A 20,541-nucleotide genomic window follows, 5' to 3' on the forward strand; every position below is an offset into this window, starting at 1 on the left:
AACCAATTCGTATCCTTCGACCAACTGTCAACTCGAGGCTTCTCTCGTCCTATCTCCTCGTCCAAAGAAAAGAAACACAAAATGGATCGCTTTTATAGAACGACTACTTCACGTGAGAACGCTTCCGTCCACTGTTTTTTTTTTTCTTCTTTACTTTCAAATTTGCGGAGATGCTAAGAGGCCTCCCTGGCCGAGCGGTACCGCCTGTCAAACGCTGTGTGAAGCGTTGAGGTAGCTGGTTCGAATCCCTTCCTAACCCTGGATGTATTCGTCGTGACGTCCTTCTCTAAATTGTTCTATCTGTCCTTCTACTTGACAAAGGTTTACAAGCTTAAATTGAACAAATAAGCCTGCGAATGTATGCAAGTTCAATAAAGCAATAATAAAGAGATGCTAAATTAGCCTGCGAGGAGTATCAACCTACCACGAAATGATCAGAAGCATTGAGGTACAGAGTTTAAATCCCAACACACCCATGGGCTTATTGGTTTTACATAAATTTGCAGACCTGCGTGCTCAATTTAGGCTTCTAAACTTTTGTCAACTGGAAGAGCAGATAGCACAATACTCAGAGGGACAGCGCGAAGATACATCCAGTGTAACAGCGGGATTCGAACCCGCTACCTCAACGCATTTAACAGCGTTTGGTGGATGAAACTGCTCAGCCAGGTTGGCATTCACCTTTGGGTATATCGTTGTGCTGTCACTTTATCGTTTGTGGTATCTGTTCTCCTATTTGAGGTGAGTCTTTGCATATAGCACTCAAGCCTGCATATACTTGTGAATAAGTAAATAAAATAAATTTACGTTGTGCGAAGTAGTAAGGCCTATAAGACCTTTTGCTATAGTTTTGAATTGTGGAGTGAGGTATAGTGTAAATTATAATTTTAAGGAGGAAGGAAGTTTTATAGGGGGAAGTTTTCGTTACCATGGTAACAAGAGAGGAAAATCATGTGATTTTGAGACGCATATTATCAAAGAATATAGCATGTACAGAAAATTAAAAAAAAAGTACATAAATACGTTGACATGCTGCAAAATTTTAAGATGTGTTAAAGTCTTCCATTAACGCCCGAAATCAGGTACTTGATTCGCATAATATGCTTCATTCAGAAATTTAAAGTATTTAGAATAATGCAAAAATAAATATAAATTTTAGCTGATTTCTAGATGCTTCAACTAACATTTTTCTGGGTAAAAACTAACAGTTAATTAGAAATGAAGTAAAGCTATCGAAATGTAATATAAGCTACTTACCGAAACATTTAGTTTTTGTCACTTTTTCTTACACAAAAATATCCATCTAGAATTCGTCGCACTAGAGTTGCACAATGGGCTATTGGCGACGGTTTGGGAAACATTCCCGAGGATGATCCGAGGACATGCCATCGTAATTTTGATCCTCCGCTGAGGGGATGGCGCCCCCGCATCGGTAACCCGACGACCTGCACACGAAGTCGAGCGAGCACTTTACGATGGAACAGTTTAACGAGGACCCATACCGCACACCCTCGGTCCCTTCGCAGACTGATCCATCTGTTCACCCACCTGCACACTGACCGCAGACAGTGATGCTTGACTTCGGTGATCTGCTGTTAATGCACACAGGGGCAAAATAAATTTTCTATTAGAGCAGATTTATACCTTGCTTTTTCTTGTAAATACAAATGGGCGATCCTCAAAAGATTCGCAGCAAATTTGATATACGTTTGTTCGAGAACGCGTTGCGTCGTTCGACACTTTCTGACTTATACCTCTCTCAAACCACCAGTTTGTGGAATATTATCCACTGTAAAGAAGAAACAAAATAGTTTTCCGTAGGTTTAAGTAAATATATTTTTCCGACTTTCAGCTTTATTGAATCAAAAAAGAGTTTCATAAGTAATTTATAGCAGGTTGTTTTTTTAATTATTTAACTGTCTCATTCTCTAAGTCCGCTTAGAAAAAATATAATTAATATGAATCATTTCATTTTGTGATGTGTTACATTATCGAATAATAAGCATTCTTAAAAGTACAAGTACAAACGCTTTCGCTTGTTGATATTAACGCTTTTAAAACTCATTTTTATTAACTAAAATTATATCAAGTTACTATTGATTTAAAAAAAAAACACGTGAATAAAAGAAAAATTTAATTTGTGTGCTAAATGCTGATTCATCAGAACATTTTGATTGTGATAAATCTTGACTAGCATTGTTTTAATAATACTAAATAAATTTCATTTTTCTTCAGAGGAGTCTTTAGAGGATTTCTTTAGGATTTTTCCTTTAGAGGATTTCTTATGAATCAAATTACTTTACATCTGATAATGTAAAGACACCGAACGGTTTACAAAACTGTAATGAATGTACTGTAAAATACTATTATTATTGTTTGTAATTTAAATATAAGCGTCTCTAGTTCATACGATTTCTCTACTCCCCACATTTTCCCCTTTGCGTTATCATGGTAACCGCGAATCTTACTTTTTTTACGGCAGTAGTTTTCAATAGAGTCGGGATAGCCAGGTTAGTAGGACACTGGGTCCATGTTCAAGAGGTCGTGGGTTCGGCCACCGTGTGGTAAATGGTGACTGATGCGCGTTAAATCTGTCGAGTCTCAAAGTCCTCCATGTTCCCATAACAAATCAATACCTCTGGAAGTCTAGAAATTTCCTTGTCTTCTGCATTGACTCAAAATGACAAGGCAACAGAGTTGAACGTTAGTAGTCGTAAACCCAAATTTGGGTCGGCTGTTTAACGACGAATATAAAAAATAAATAAAAAATTGCTCTAACTTATGTCCGTTGCCATTTTCGTCAGCAACTTAAATTACGGTTTTTAATCATTTTTTTGCTACACAAGCCATTTTTTTGCTACAATACTAAGACTTTTTCTGATGAAATACTACAGTTTTTAACCCAATAGTCTTTATGCTTGTAACGAAACGTTACGGAACAAAATAATTCATATTATCTCCTAATGCATAGCTTATTAAAATACAAATAAAGCATTGAAAAATCATTAATTGCTCTTCAAAACAACTTAATTAAAAATAAGCCACCTATTAGTTAAAGGAATTTTGACAAATACTTAACGGGTCCTTCATTAACCTTTACTAAACAGGGCGCTTAATCAAACATAATGGATGAGTTAAAACCTATTGTTTACGAAAACTGTTTAAGTAGGACATTCATTTAAAAGTTGTGCCTCACAGATTGAAGCATTAATTCTGATGAAATCTTCGAGGGGGTCAAATTGTACAACTCTTGTCGCTATAGGCAAGAGAACAAAATATTAATTTTAATCTTCAATCGTAACGATTAGGAATAAAATTAGTATAAAAACAATTTGTTACTTGAAGCATTAATAATTTTTCTGCGTCAACGATACTTAGAAAATATGAGCATGCTGTAAGAATTGCAGATCAAATTACGGTAAAAAGTCCTGGCACCCTGGGAGCAACATCAATGAAATTTTACCATAAAATCCATTTTATACTGCAGTTTTTGCAGTAATATTTATTTAATTACTTTGATTGAGTGATTTTACAGTAAAAATTACAAGGTATAAGATTTTTTGTTAGGTAAAATTTAACTATAATATATACAATCACACTAAGTGTCGTGATTTGATCTAGAATTTTTCACTCTGATGCTGTTAACAATAAATGGTTAGAATAATATTTTTCATTTAAAGAACCTCAAATGCGATGAGTTCATCTCACGGAAACTTCTAAAACGTTCCGTTTAATTTTTTTTCTGCGTGGGTCAAATCTCTACAGTAAAATAACTTTTTTATTATTACCTAAATAATTAAATATGGAATTCCCAAATTAGCGAAATCTTTAGTATAAATTGTGACGAAAGAGTTTTTAGCTACCTGAAACTAGATTACCGTACCTGAAACGACCGGTGGCTGTGTCGTGCCACAGGTCCTTGGTTCGATGATCTGGCCAGGCAAGGTTGACTCATCCCTTCAATGATGAAAGGCTGATAAAATGAGTACCAAGCAAGCTTGGGAACTAAGCACTGGGGATTCGGCGTTGGGCTGACCATCCAACCGGAACATCTGCTCTTGCACCCCAGTGCCCAAAGGTCAAGAAAACTGAGATGGACACAGTAGGCCCTCTATTGGCTGTCGTGCCACTGAGTTTAGTTTAGTTTAGTTTAGAAACTAGATTAAAATTTAAACAACTCGATCTTAAAATCAGAACTAGATCAAATTACGTAATCCAATGTAGAGAAATAAATTTGAATGTATCAAAGTAAGCGATTGTTATAAAGTTAGGATTAATTCTATTAAACTGTCATAAATTATACCAAGATTAAAACTTGACTATAATCAATGTAATTATATTAAAATTTAGACAATTTGGCTAAAATTAAAATAACTAAATTAAACCACTTAATCAGAGCTGCGAATCCAAATTTATTAAAATTGTAGGAATATAAATCTTTCTTTTTGCTTTTATATTTCTTTCAGAACTTAAAAGGTCGCTTTATGTATAATTCTTATGTATAATTTTTTTTATGTATAGAGGTAGTCATTTTAAATTGAGTGTTTAAAGCATGCATTTGTAGTTTTTCTTTCTTTCTAACTCCACTTGATCAACAGCGAAAAATTTAATATCAATTCCTTCATCAGTTGTTGTTGTTGTTAATTTACGTCGCACTAGAGCTGCACAATGGGCTATCGGCGACGACCTGGGAAACATCCCGGAGGATGATCCGAAGACATGCCATAACAATTTTGATCCTCTGCGGAGGGGATGGCACCCCCGCTTCGGTAGCCCGACGACCTGCGCGCGAAGTCGAGCACTTTACGGTAGCACAGTTTAACGAGGACCAATACCGCACACCCTCGGTCCCTACGCAGACTGATCCAAGTGGGCACCCACCCGCACACTGACCGCAGTCAGTGATGCTTGACTTCGGTGATCTGCTGNTCCTAACGATCAGTCCACTGCGGGACAATTCCTTCATCAGAAACTAAACACTAAAAATCCACTCAATTGCATTGTCGATAAAGTATTTCTTAATCGAATTTAATAAAAATAAAGCAAGCTGCATTAAAATTCAAATCGTTCTCGAAGCAACAATTGAAGGTGTATCCACCGGATGTGACCGATTCGAAAACGAATTAATTTTACGTTTGCTCTTCGCAAGCGCAGTGCTGGCAAATGGCCCAAATTGTATTTAATGCTATGCAGTTTTTTAAAAACTTTCAAATTCCATTGTTGTTGCCATAATGATGTCAGAAATTTTTGAACACGTAGAGAGTTTTATGTCAGAAAAAGGTATGGACAAGACAGAAGTAGACCACTGAGAGGCATTGAGTGTTGGGTTTAGTAGCACAAGGCGGATTGTTATCAATTAAAAATCATAAATGGGATAATTGAAATGTCTCTTGAGCTTTACATTTAAACACTGTTTTATTATTAGGTTCCTCTGCAAAGAAGAGCTGCTACATTCAGTAAAAGTGTTCCAATACGTGACCTGTTTATTAAAACTTTTCTAAATCTAAGAATTAAAATGACTATGTTAAAACTGAAGCAATTCATCTAATATCAGGGTTACCACGTTAAAGCTGGATTAAAGTTCAGATAGTAAAATTATTTCAAAACTGAAAAAAATACTTTATTCTAGAATTACTTTATTACAGTATCAACAGTTACAGCGATCGATTCTTTTCAACCATTGTGTGTTTAGCAATGCTTAAAACACATTAAATCAATGACAAACATTATATCAAATTTAAATATTAAAATAACAATCATGTGAAATAATGGTGATAAATAGATGCACGATTTGCTGCAACAAAAATAATTCTATTATTTCATTTGAATATATTAATCTTCCTTCTTCAGTTCTTGTGTTTTGTTATTATATTTCTCTACCACGGAATCATGGCATTCCTGAAAAATTAAAAGAGTGCTTGTCAATTTTTTGGATAAATCATAGTAAAATACATTTTCTATTCAATTTAAAATGAAATTTTCTTTGTTGAAAAGGACTCTACGGATGATTTAATGGCAACTTTTGAAATAAAAGGGTTCATCTGAGATCAAGCAATCAAAAAAACTGTACATATTGACCAAAAAATATATTAAAGGTATTTTGATTTCAAGTTTGATGCTGATTCTAGTTTTTGTTCCACAATTTGAACACATTTGTATTAATGCCACTAAACTTCGGTAACACTCCAAATGAAGTTATCAACTTCTGATGAATCTTTGAAATTAAATGTGGTAAAAAAAGACACCCCAAGCAAACAGTTTTAAAGCAGTTTATAATAAATAAAAAAAAATACTTTTTAAAAAAGCTTTCAAAAAAATAGTTTTTTTATCCTTTTAGGATGAAAGGTTTGAAACTACACTATTTTCGCTTCATTGAAAAAAAGGTTTTCTTTTTTTGCACAAACATTTTCTTGACACTAAAAAGAAAATTCTGATACAAGGTTGCCGTAAGGTTTACATGTTTTCTGGGATTATTCCGCTTTGCATAAAATATTCTTAGTATAACTCTGGAAAGCTACCTTTAGTGTTAACTGTGCCTCGCGAAGAATAAATACTTACGCGGCCATTCACATTAATACTGAATCGAAAGATAGAAATAAATTTCCACTAAAATCGGAAGAGACAACAAAGATTCGAACCACGTCTAAAAATTCTAGAAAGGGTACATCTAGATATATTATTCCGTGACGAAATAGAATAATCGATCAAGAGTGGTCATTTCGGCTTTTAAAAACGAATAGTAACAATAGTTTTTTTTTTAATGTAACTTTGTTGTTTGCACACTTACCGCACTGTCCTGAATTCGTTTTTTCCAGTCCTCACCCTAAAACGAATAAGAATTCAAATATTAAAAATTCCAAAATTTTTCAAAAATTTTAAAAATAGCATGTTTTAACAAATTATCGATGAAATTATTACTTACGTTTTCAGAATTGGAAAGCTTCTCATTAAAGCAACGAACAAGCTAAAAAAAAATAAAAACATTTTAGTTAAAATATATTTTTAAAGAAACCTGTAATAATAATTAAAAGTTTCTTTTTTGTAATGGTTAAGCTTCAACTGGAAAACGAATTGAATGGCGAGTTCAATGACACAGATTCAAATGCTGGGACAAACAGCACGTTTTTTACAGGTCGAAAGACGAAATGCATACAACACTTATTTTCATAAATAAATAAAAAAATATATAAAAAAATATATAAAAATTCACCTCCTGGAAAGTCATAAGAACTCATGGAAAGTCATGAATTTCGGTATTAAACAAAATTTGTCATGAAATGTCATATGATTTTAACTATTTTTTAAAATAAATCATGGATTTAGGTTGCCGAAAAATCTAATTTTTAAAATGAAATGTCTGAATTTGTAACAAAATCCCCTCTCACAGTCATATTTTATTAAGATATAAAATGTGTTTATCATGTTCTTTAAAAAGTTACAGTGTTCTTTAAAAAAATGAAAGAGAAAAAACATCATTTCTTGAGCGAATTATCTTTTAAACTTCTGTGATTTCAGAATTTTTGTTATTATTTATTTAATTTTTGATTTTATCAGTTTCAAATTCTAGCTGAAGCAAGTCAGTCATTTGCGAATTTTTTTTTTATTTATTCCGAAATGAGAGCAGAAAAATCGGGAGTCTTTCTTTCTTTTCCGATAAACAAGAAAAGTATCTTTAAAATATAATTCTGCAGAAAAAAAGAAGAAAAGAAATTCTTTGCTTTTGTATTTTTTCAGCTTTAACTCTTTTACTCTGTTTTTTAAATTTAAAATTAATAAAAATGAAGAGGCAGAGTAAAACAGTTTTGGTTATACCTATCATTTCAATAAATGTTATTGTAATTCTGTTTTAAATGTATTGTTGTGTGTTTATCGGAGAAAATAGTAACTTCGTTAAGTCATGAAAAATTCTTGAAATGAGTCATAAATTTGAGTCATAATAAAAAAATTTAAAAAAAACATTAAACATTGATCAATTGGTACAGAAACAATATAAGGTAATATTGAAATATGCCCAAAGGAATATTTCAATTTAAACAGCAATGACTGACACTATAAATGAAACATTCTACAACATTCACCTCACTGACATCGAAAACCAAGATCTGATTCAGAAATCCAGTGACCCTAAATCTCCTCTAAGCCCTAGATACAGAAGTTTTTTTTTTTGGGGGGGGGCGTTCCATGGGTCTTTAAATTTACTTATCGTTTATTTACGCAATGCTTTTAAACTTTTTATAACATAAGCATATACTATATTTGTAAATGCGTGCTTGTATTTATTTCAAACTTTGCTATCTGATGATTCAAACCGACAATCTCAAGGAAAAATACACAAAAAATATATTGGCAACAATGAGTCAAGTTGAGACCTGGACCTCTCTGGCCTTATGAATCCTTGCCGAAAGCTACAGTCAAATTATTAGACGCTCTATAAGATTCTATGTAAAATCTTAATTATCAGATGATTCTATACGGCTTTATTGTTTACACTCGGTTTGCCCATGTTTACGTTCGCGTATAAATTGGTGAAATGAGTAGATATATAATATAAATTCGACAATTGATTAAATTAGAAGATATATTATATAAATATATAGAATATTTATTATATCAGGCATTACATTAGTATACTATAATAATTAGACCCAATTATTCGACGTACTGTAGTGTTTTAATAATTGCTTGGTTTTGCACGAGTTTATAGGCAATAACTCTTAAATTTAAACATATATGTAATGGGGTTTTTTATTCAGATCTTTTATATAATTCCAATTTGTATTTATTTTTAACGTATTGCATTACAATGTTAACCAATCGATATACCATCGATACATAAATGTTACCAATCGATTAAATACTAAAACAGATAACTATTTACGAAACGTCATACCTCTCAATTATTTATCACCCTAGTTAGTTATACTTATCTAATCTGAAAAATCTAGTTTACTTTTCCAGGAATAGGTTTTAGAATGGGAATGATAGAAACTGATGAGTTGTCCCAGAATCTCAATATTAAGCCCAGATACATTATTAAAGCTTTTAATGAATCAAGTGTTTATTGGCACAAAAACTATCTATGCGGACACGACTCAAAATATGTATTCTAAAAATGAGCATTTGAACCAGTTTTTATTTTACGAGCATTTTTGTTTTGAGGAATAAACTAATGAATTTAAATATATTCGTCATCATGTGTTAGCGTCCGTTTGTGTAAATCTCTAATCTATATTTTATTAAATTAGGTTCTTTTAGTATTTTAAAAGTAAAAGTTTTTAAAATAGTGCTATATGTATCCTGTAAATGTGATGGTAAATTTATGTTAACAGAATTCTTTTAATACATTTTTAAAACTACTTTTGTCGTCCAAAGATCTGAATACGAAGAGATCGTCTGAACACTTACATAACACCCAGCTATCCCAACTCCGAAATAGGGGACTATTTATGCTTAGTGAACAAATAAGTAAGGAAAAGTAAGCGCAAAAATTATCCGTTTAGTTGTTAAATTTAGGTTAAACTTTAAAAAAGATGCCTTTTTTGCTATATCCATTTTTTTCAAATATGTATTTTGAGCTATGTCCTGAACAAAAAGCTCACCGATGACCCACTACTTTTTTTAACGAATTTTATATTTTTAGGCATAATGGCGCACTTAAAAGTTGAACTGAATATGTGGTTTGATGGCACTAACCACAGGAGAAAAAAATATTTAAAAAAAAAACCTTTTATCATCTGTGTTAGAATTAATGTAGAATCTGTGTCAATTGCATGGTCAGACAGTACATAGAATCGGGAATCCATATTTATCTGCAGTTGCTTTACGTACTGTATCGATAAAGAGGAATTTCTTCTGTTAAGATCTGACTGAAGTTTAAAGTTTGGATAATTGTCTCGAATATATGCAATTTTATGTAAATATAATAATTTCTATTATTTTGCCCCCACATAGAGCATGAAAAAAAAAGTTTTTACCTCTAAATTTTCTGAAGACTCGTGCTCGCATGTGTATTTAATGTAGCGATCAGTGTTGTTGACTCCTTTGTCGTAGTCGTTATAGCAGGACTTTGTAATGTCTGTCATCTGAAATGGAATTGTCACACATTTATTAGAAATCAGAATATTTGAAGAAAAGAAAACACCTCTAAAATGAATTTAGTTCAAAATAATTGATATTTATAAAGCTTCGGGTGCCAAAGGTCCGAAAATTAAGAGAATTATACGAATCCGATAGAAAATAGGATTATTGAGTTTTCGATGAAGAGACAAATCATAAAAACAATAATTACAATAATCGACATCTCTTGAATTTTAAGTTCGGACATTGGGACAAAACCAATGTTTGTTTTTTTCATTTTACTTGTTTAATTTGCAATTTGGAGCAAAAGCCGAAACTGTCTATAATTTGACATCATTGATATAAATGACAGATAATCAAGTCTACATTTTATAATCAATCCCCCTTGATCTATTTAACAACTTTTTATGTCCATACTAAATCAAATTAAGAAATCCATAATTCTTCAAACAAAATAAAAGATAAAACGTTAGGTGTATTAGCAATGAGTAAATTCAAAGTAGGATAATAGCAGCCAAAATAGCGTTGTCTTTGAAATTTAAATTTCCGGTATTGTCTTAGAATGTGCTTAAGAGTTAAATGTTACTACGAACAAAAACAGTGAAATAGAACGGTCTGGTGCAGGGTCGCCTATTAGAAGATGATTGTTCATAATACACTTGTGACCAAAGCGCGACCCATTAAAAACGATCTCATATTTCCTCGACAGCGTTAATCGCCGAAGTTGTGTATAGTTTAAAAATAACAACAAAAAATATCTGATCATCAGCTCACACGATTACATCCGCAAAAACAGTGCTTTTTAATATTGTATTAGCCAAAGAAAATTTTTAGTTAAAACAAAATATATCAATACAATAGTGCTAGGATCACCTAACATTAAGGAAAGTCGATTCGTAGATAAAAATCAAAAGTAAAAAATCCAAGAAAAAGACAAAATAAAACACAAATAGCAGCATATAAAACAAGAAGGGCGAACAGATGTCGTGTATTTAGAAATAACGTACAAAGATGATTTTAAAATATTTTCATAACCAATTTACCAGATTATAAAACATGAAATTTAAGCGTAAATAAAGTCTTTGATCCAAAATTTTTAATATGGAATCTAAAAGAAACAATTTAGTGTTTGTTAAAAAGTATGTTTGCACAATATTAGAAAGCACTATTTTTGAGACTATAATCGTCTGAGCTGATGACAAGATTATACCTTTTCGTTGTTATTTTTCTAACTTTAACTTTTTTTATCAAATATTTTTTTTTAATAATTTATAATAAAAAATTTTTATCCGTTGTAAAATCTTTTTTTTTCTTCCTTACTTTACTTCTATCTTTGTTTTCTACTTATATTTATTTATATTATGAGTTCTATGTACTTACAACTTATCCTCAATTAATTTAACTTAAAGAAAAGAGCTATATTCGAAATAAATATAGATATATACTGCGCATGGATATAAAGGCAGTATATTAGTCCCTGATGCTGCGTTGTCCATCTGGTAATTTATGCACTTCCATTTCGATTTTCAAGATTACGGTATATAGTCCACGTCTAACCTGCTGTTGGATTCTTTTGTTTTTCTCGTTTGCTGTAATTTACCACCAACAGAAGAAACTGCTTCAGCACTGACTGCGTGGTAATGCCCTCCTGACACAGCTGACATGTATATCAATGCCTCCATATTAGTCTCTTATTAGAGTTTTTCCTTTTTGATATTTATTATGTTTTTTTTTTCGTTACTATTTTTCGGTTTAATCCTGTTGCGGTAATACTTTCAGTTCTCTTATGAGGTAATAACTTATTTTGTTTTATTTTATCTCAAAAAATTTTTTATTTAAATTAATAAATTCGAATTCAGATGTAATATTCGTATAATCGTCATTTTTTCCCCTTTACCACAAAAAACATTGTCAATAAAATAAAAGCAAAATGTTACCAAAAATCCTGTTTCGATAGTAAACGTTCGAGACAAAATTTAAAAATTGCCACAGAATTTAGTGTAAACATAAAATGTGTCATTAGAATGGTTGGTTAAATAGAGAAAGAGTTAAAAAAAATACATACTTCAGGTGTATCATAATAGTTGATACATGTCATTAACAGGTGACACCATTCTTCATTTCCCTCTTCTAGAAAAGAAAAAGAAACATACAATTTTATTTCATTTTATAACCGTCGTTGAACAGCCGACACAATTTTTTGGGTTTACGACTGCTAATGTTCAACTTCGTAGCCCTGTCATTTTGAACCCAGTCCAAAAGACAAGAGAACTCCTGGATGAAGTATAGGGAAAAATTTGCCTTCATAGAGTACTCTTTGGTGGAACTAACCTGCATTTGCGTTACATGGAGAGGAAAATCACGAGAACCTCCCACGGTTAGCCTGACGGCAAAGGGACTCTGACCCATGATCCGTCTACCACTGATCATATTTCCCGTCAGCACTGTGGTTGGAGCAAGCCGGATGCGGAATTCGTTTGAAAGCCATCGCTGGGGATCGTCTTGAAGCTCATGACTTTAAATCGATAGGTACCAGCTTCCTACAGAACTTTCATGATGCCCTTGGCTCACAAGGAGCTGTTTCGGAAATGTCCATCTTTATTTATAAAGTCTTAAAACAGACATTGAAACATCATTTAATGTGGTTTTTGGTTGTTGGAGGAATTTGTATTTAATTATCACTTTAAAAAAAAGCGTTCCTCTTAAAGCGCAAAGGTTGGCAATGGAATTAGTATTCAATTTAGATAGTTCGAATCATATTGAGTTAGAAATATATTCATTATGTAAAATTACTTTAATTTCTACTCACAATGTTAAAGAAACAGGTTGTTTGGAAAGTGGAATTTTGCATGTGTGCCGACAAAGTGGAATGTGGGGATTAATTATATAATTAGGGTTCAAAGAATGGCATCAACTCTTTTGAATGTAAAGATTTCATTTTAACGCTTCCCCCCCCCCCTAGTTGTAAATTATTGGAGCCAAAAAAAGATGACGTCAAGCCTAACTCATTTAATTGTAGTGGAACAACACCAGGGAGACAAGAAATAATTATGTCTTTGCCAACAAATTTAATTTATCCATTCCACAATTGGGTAATTAATTAGAATCTATCCCGATTACAACTTTAAATGTAATTAAAAGAAATCTGAAAGGATGATTAAAATTTCAATCGCAATCACAATAGGCGATTTAAACCGCTGTTATAAGAAATCACAATTCGCGATGACACTTTCAATCATGATTGAAAGTAATTTTAATAACACTAAAATAACTTTTAATAATCAACTGTTAAAACAAGCAATTACGAATCTTGATAAGAAATATTATTTATTACAGAGCAGTTGATTCATTATTACTATTTTAGAGTATAATTGCACAACTGCCGAATCTTCTTTTTATATTTTAAGTCGTAACAACATAGATTCGTTTCTATGTTTATACATGTTTAACAAAGTTTGTTATGATTTTTACCACATAAATAATTTAAATAAATAAATAGAATTCCTAACATTAGTTTTTTAAAACTGTTATTTCGTAAAACTATAAATAATTCCTACGCACTATCATGAAATTAAATGTCATCTAAAAAGAATCTTAACGATTAAAAAATAAGTTAAAAACGGCAGTTATGTAATTTACTGCAATAAAATACATTTCATCCAACTCAGGTATAAAATATTAAAAAAAATAATAATACTTAAAATAACAAACAGCACAATTTTAGTTATAGTCCACCTCGTTTTAGACCAAAATAGCAATTTAAAAAAAAGATTTGCGTAGTCTTTTCAGAAGATGAATAGTACTAACAACTGACAATTACGAAAAAAAGTAAATTGTGCAAAAACAAATGCAAGGTAATAGTACAATCATTTAAGCAAAAAGCCGTCTTTCATCATCTAACGTTAGAATAGAAAAAAAGTAAACAGTAAAGCCATGTCTGTTACGTTAGATCATTGCAAGGGGGCTAAGCCCCCTGTTCGATGCCGCTCATCAACCCCAATGATTGCTCAGTAATAATTGTTGTTTCTGGTCTACAACAAAAAAACGGGTTTCCTACTAAAGTTAAAATTATTCACTTAACATATATGTACTAAAAGGAATTCTGTTTGCTTACCGTCCCGCAGTAGACTGATCGTTAAGACACAGTTCCCAGCAGATCACCGAAGTGAAGCAGCGGTCAGTGTGCGGGTGGGGGACCACTTGGATCAGTCTGCGTAGGGACCGAGAGTGTGCGGTATGGGTCCTCGTTAAACTGTTCTACCGTAAAGGGCTCGACTTTGAATGGAGGTCGTCGGGCTACCGAAGAGGGGGGTGCCATCCCCCTGCAGAGGATCAAAATTGCGATGGCATGTCTTCGGATCATCCTCAGGGATGTTTTCCAGACCGTCGCCAATAGCCCATTATGCAGCTCTAGTGCGACGTAAATGAACTACAACAATAACAACAGCTGTTTTTTTTTAAATAAAATTTCCATTGTTATAATATTATAGTATTCAAATATTTTCGTTTACCAAACGGGCAGATATATTAAATACTAGTTTGCTTGTATCACATTGTGTCTGAAGCTAATCGTCAAGTTCTAAATCTCTTTAACTGTAATTCAGTATATTAATGTTATTTGAACAAAAATAATAATTGTAAAACGGTTAATAAGATTAGACCACCTTTCTAAATAGCTTTATCTTAAAATGTTAAGCAGAATTACATTATAATAATAATAATAATAAACGATTCTCGTAGTTTTAAACTCTTGTATTTAATAATAGCAGTACAGAGAAAAAGTATTTTAAATTAATTACTAAACTAATTTAATTTTAAATTAATTAATTTAATTACAGACCTTTTTAAATTAAGGATACAAAAATATTTATATAAAAACAATACCTTCATTATTTTGATTAATTTTATGCTGATGGCAACCAAAATAATAGGGAAATGAATGAGGAAAAACTGGAACTTCCGGTCAATAAAAAAGCGCGAACTACAATGTAAAACTGAGACACCATCATTTAATTTTTATGTATAGTAAGATACCAAAAATATTTTCAAAGAAATTGTATACTTATTTCGAAATTTAAATAATTTTTTGCTCTAAATTTTTCCATTTAAAGATTATTTATTCATTTCAACTCGATTTAAATTTCTCTTCAAATTGTAGGGAAAAAATTTACACATTTTTCTACTAATTTCCATACAGAGTAGAAAAATCAAATTTCGGCAAAAAAAAAAAAAAAAAAAAAAATCGTCCCTCTTTGAACGTTTTGGAACATTGAAATAATGACTATAAATATGCAGTGGCACCTTATTTTGAAACTTTTTCTCTACAAGTTTTGTTTTGTGTTTTGACAAACTCTAGAAGAGTTTGACAAAAAAGTCATACAATAGTCATCAAAATCACAGCGCATGGAACTATTTCAATTTTCAGTTCGATGCAAAATTTTTGTTTTTAGAAACATTTCATAAAACTCTCACAATAACAAGTTTTTGCAATAAAAAAGCAAAGTAACGCTAATAGTGTCAAATGTTTTACAAATTCTTATGATTTTAATAATTAATACGCTATATTATATAATTTAATTAATATAAAATGTTCAACAAGATAGAAAGTGATGATTTTTCACAAATTTTAGGATTCAACTATAGCCTTAAAAGTAATAATAATCCTATATTAAATAAATGTAAGAGATATTTTTACATACCACACAGTATTTTCTTGAATATTTTAAAATTCTCTTGATGGTTGGAAGATTGACATAAACCGAATATAAGTAGTACTAAAACGATAGATATTATCTTCAACATAGTGGTACACCAAGTTCAGGGTCAACGGCAGGTGAAATAAACGATCCTTTTGCGCTCAACCCTTTTTTATATAAACCCTTCGGAAGCAACATTTATTTTTATTATTTAATTCTTGATGGTCAAACTGGTTGAGAAAAGTGAAAGCTTGATCCTATGCCATTGCGTAACAGGGAATCCCAATAAATAATTGAGTACTTTGGGGGAAAAAGTATTCATTGCGTGAATTATTTAAAGGAATTGGATTCAAAGATAGTACCAAAATATATTAAGAACGTTAGCTGTAAATCGTGGATTATGGATATTAATATACAATTTTGTCACAAAAAAGAATATGCAAAGTATAAAACAGCACACAGAATCACGGCCAAGCACATAACCTAGTACAAAACGTTTTGACGAAAAATAATACACTACAATGACTAACTTAATAAAAAAAATTCAAGAAAGAAAATTTTTTCAAACATCATCAGCGCTAGCACTACAGCCAACTGAAGGCTTCCGTTTTCTAACTGCCGTCTTAACAAAACGCATGTTTAAGATAATTTTTGGACAATTCTTCCTTCGGAAACAATATGGGGGTCGCATGTTAAGGAACAATTGCATATTAGGTGCTTTTTTTATAATTTTATAACCGTAGTTGAACAGCTGACCCAATTTTTGGGTTTACGACCTCTACTGTTCAATTAGGTAGCCTTGTCTTTTACACCCAATCCAGAAGACAAGGGAACTCCTGGATCAAGTATTGGGAGAAATTTTCCTTCGTGGAGAACTTTTTGATAAAACTAACCCGCATTTGCGTTACATGGAGAGTAAAACCACGAGAACCTTGCACGGTTAGCTTGACGGCAAGGGGACTCTAACCCATCACTTGAATCGAAATAAATCAAAATCTTTAATTCAAAATTGACATTTATTATGACAAGTTTTCTATACTTGTCATAATAAATGTCAGTTTTCGTAAAATGGATCCAATCGAATTTCTTCAATTTATATTTAGTATTTTGGATCACTACAAAAAAACAAAAAAAACTATTGTAAGAAAAGCACTTTTATTGTTTAAATTGTATTCCTATTTCAAAAATAAAATAGAAATCAATTCTGTTCATCTTAAAGGTTTCTTCATAGATTGTTTGAATAAAAAATTTGCAGTTATGTACATCAATTTTTAATAAACCACATTTCTAATACACTTGTGTATGTAGTTTCGAAAGATTTCTTGTTTAGAATGTGTCTGGAAAGAATTTAATTAAGCGTCTGAGCCGAATGAAGCAATAATAAACATTAGTTCAGACATATAATTAAAAGCTCTTTAAGAATCTACAGGGCGAATAATAAAACTCAGAATAACTTTTGATCTAATGATTAAATAATTTTTAGGAACTAGGACTGAATCTTTATTATTGGAGGAATTCACTTTAAATATGCTAATTATTTTGAGCAGGCACTTTTTTAAGTTGCGAAATCAGACACAAAAACGTATTTTCTCTGAATAAGCATGGCACTTTTTTCGACAGACTTGGATTTTTGCCCCTTAAAATATGGGGACCAGTAGCCGAAATCTAAATAAATATGTTTCCAATAGCAGAAGAGCAGTCAAAAGTTTGGACTCCTCTTTAATGTAAATTTCTAATAAACTAAAAACAAAATCATAAAATACCGTAACAGAGCAAAGGGTTAAATATAGACCCTGGCTAAATTATTAGACGCGCTATAATAGTCTGTATAAAATCTTAACTACCAGGTGATACTATACAGCTTTATTGTTTGTACGCGACCGAAACCGGTTTGCACTAGTTTACGTTCGTGTATCAATGGGTTAAATGAGACAATATTTAATATAAATTCGACGATTGGGTAAATTAGACGATATATTATACAAATGTAGAATATTTATTATATCAGGTATATTATAACAATTATACCAATATTAGTATATTATAACAATATTAGTATATTGTAACAATTAGATCAAATTATTCGACACACTGTAGTTTTTTTGTTAGTGACATGATTTGCACGAGTTTATACGCAATACTTTTATATTTAAACACACATGTAATGGGTTTTTATTCAGAAGATTTTTTATATACTTCCTATTTGTATTTATTTTGAACGCATTGCTTTACACTGTTAATCAATTAATACACGAATAATAAACAAGTGCACACCGCTTAAAAACAATAAAGCTGTATAGTGTATCCCCTGACAATTAAGATTTTGCATAGAATCTTAAAGTGCGTCTGATAATATGGTCAGGGATTATAGTTCACAGGATGAGATAAACCAATTGTTGAAACCGTTCATGTGCACATTGCGCAAAACTCATTATTCCGCACTTAAACGAATGACCCTAGATGGGTAATTTGCATATTAACGACTTTTAAACTTTATTGGTAACATAAACACAAAATAGTTTGACTCCTGTTGTATTATATGTTGCGTACTCAACTAATCAGGAAAAGAAAAAAAAATGGTTTGCTTAGACTTTCAACAGTTATTACTCAGTAATGTGTTACATTACTGAGTTATTACTCAGTACAGTAATTACTCAACAGTTATTACTCAGTGTTTTCATCATAGAAAAAAAATGGGCGAGAATTTCTCACCCTTTCTCAAAAACAGGGTGAGATTTCGAAAACTTAAGTGAGATTTCTAAAAACTAAAAAAACACAAAAACTCTTGAAAAAAAAATTCTTTAATTATAATACATTTCTAACGTCTTCTATTTTCTAAAGCATTGAATATTTCTGGTGCATCATCATAGAAGATTTTGCCTTTACAAGGTAATTTGTCCTTCTTACATTAGCACATTAAAAATTTGAACGTCTTACATGAAGAAACCTAACCTACGGTAAACACGTGGTTGCAGAGAAATGTGTTCTGAAAGGGGTTCTGTGGTTGTGTTCTGTTGTTCGAAAAGGTTTTTAACAATACTGGTAAATAGGGAAGATAGATAACGGGGAAGATGTTGAAAATAATGAAAGATACAGGCAGAAAAGTGAAACGGATTTTATTCTAAATGGCGTAATTCTAAGCTTTGTTCGAAAATGCGAGAAATTCGCGAATTTTGAAATTGATTTATAGAATGCGCGAATTTCTGGCGGTAATAATTTTTTAATGCGAGAAAAGAAAAAAATATGCGAGATTCTCGCGTTCTCGCGCTGTAGTGAAAACACAAAAGAGGTTATGTTATGAATGGCCCCTTTATTCTCATGTGAAGAAAGTAACCTTGGAATAATGCAAATCCCGTCTCAAATTCAAAGTCAACAACCTTACGGGAAAGGTTAAAAAACGACATATATTAATCTTTCTATAATCATCATTCTATCTTCTTTAAAATGACTTATAAACTAACTACTAGTTCAAAATATTTATTGTCTCATTCAATTTTTAAACGCTATAATTATTGAACGAAAATAAATAAATAAATACTCTACAACAACCTTTATCATAACTGCAAACTTAAAACATTTTTAAGAGATATATGGTATTAATATCAACCAGATTTCCGGGGACCTTCAACAAAAACATCGTTAAGAGCTTTTATAATTAAAAAAAAAATCGAAAGTTTTTTTTTTTTAAAAAAAGGGTCATATTTTCAGGTTGCTTTTTTAAATCTACTTCGTAATTAGATAGCTTTCTTAACTTGGCTTTATTTTTTCTTCATTTGAAATTTTAAAACACTTAATAACTGCTTTGAAATGGAGAAATAAAGACACTTATTGTTTTGTAACCTTAAAATATATTTGCATACAAAATATCAATCTAAACGTTATAAAGCAACAAAAGCACTGTGCCATTTTCCTTAAAAATGAAGATTGAGAAATAAAAACAAGATAAACAAAAACACTGTGCCATTTTCCTTAAAAATGAAGATTGAGAAATAAAAACAAGATAAAATTTCAGAAATTGATAAGCAAAATATTTTTAAAATATATAGCAAGTAGTGTTAAAATGATACTACTGGGTCAAAAAATAAAATAAAGAAAAAAACGTAACACTAAGTTTAAAAAAAAAAGGAAAAAAAAGATTACTGTAAAATATGTTCTATCCAGTTCAACACTGATAACGTGTATTTTCATGCAGTACGTCTATTCTAAAAACTAATATTTTCTTTCAAGTTCATATTAAAAAAAATAAATTATTTTTCCTTTTATCTGCAGCAACTGGATTCGGATTAAAGTTTTATTTATTTGTTTGCACTAATACTTCCATTCAAAGGGTATCAAAATAAGAATTCCTTCTTGAAATTATTTCGCAATCTTCAAAATATAAGAGAGGGAGGATGTTTCGGTAGTTTTTAAAATTTAGTTTAAATGATAAATCCATACTTATTAAAATCATATGGGCGATTTCATGGCGGAATGATAGTTGAAAATTATAATTTTACACAGGTTGTTTTTATGAATAAGAATAAATTTTTATATTTGGCACTAAGCTAAAGCCTATTTACTTATCTAAAGTTAAAAAGTTAAAGTTTACTTATCTAAAGTTAAAAAGTTAAAGTTTACTTATCTAAAGTTAGAAAAGTTAAAGTTTACTTATCTAAAGTTAGAAAAGTTAAGAATATTTACTTATCTAATTTGATTAATAAAAACAATGAACCGTTTTACTTCTTTCAAAATAACCGTATGTCAAAAAATCAATATTGAAATTTAAAAT

General features: G+C 31.1%; 1 protein-coding gene across 1 annotated transcript; it reads right to left on the reverse strand.

Moving 5' to 3' along the window:
* Positions 1-5,595: 5,595 nt before the first annotated feature.
* On the reverse strand, positions 5,596-15,947 carry LOC107457138 (uncharacterized). Its single transcript, XM_016075213.3, has 6 exons — positions 15,777-15,947; positions 12,143-12,207; positions 9,975-10,082; positions 6,923-6,964; positions 6,788-6,823; positions 5,596-5,898 (listed from the first exon to the last, which is right to left on the reverse strand). Exons 1-6 carry the CDS (start codon positions 15,877-15,879, stop codon positions 5,833-5,835), a joined length of 420 nt encoding a protein of 139 aa, XP_015930699.1. The 5' UTR covers positions 15,880-15,947; the 3' UTR covers positions 5,596-5,832.
* Positions 15,948-20,541: the final 4,594 nt, after the last annotated feature.

Source organism: Parasteatoda tepidariorum, chromosome 6, assembly GCF_043381705.1.
Source record: "Parasteatoda tepidariorum isolate YZ-2023 chromosome 6, CAS_Ptep_4.0, whole genome shotgun sequence".
Lineage (NCBI taxonomy): Eukaryota > Metazoa > Arthropoda > Arachnida > Araneae > Theridiidae > Parasteatoda > Parasteatoda tepidariorum.

Excerpts from the sequence above, each read along its gene's own strand:
- LOC107457138 (XM_016075213.3), bottom strand. The coding sequence starts at position 15,879 with ATGTTGAAGATAATATCTATCGTTTTAGTACTACTTATATTCGGTTTA. Across the intron at positions 12,208-15,776 it reads ATTCAAGAAAATACTGTGTG|AAGAGGGAAATGAAGAATGG; the intron begins GTATGTAAAAAT and ends TTTCTTTTCTAG. Across the intron at positions 6,824-6,922 it reads AGCTTTCCAATTCTGAAAAC|GGTGAGGACTGGAAAAAACG; the intron begins GTAAGTAATAAT and ends TATTCGTTTTAG.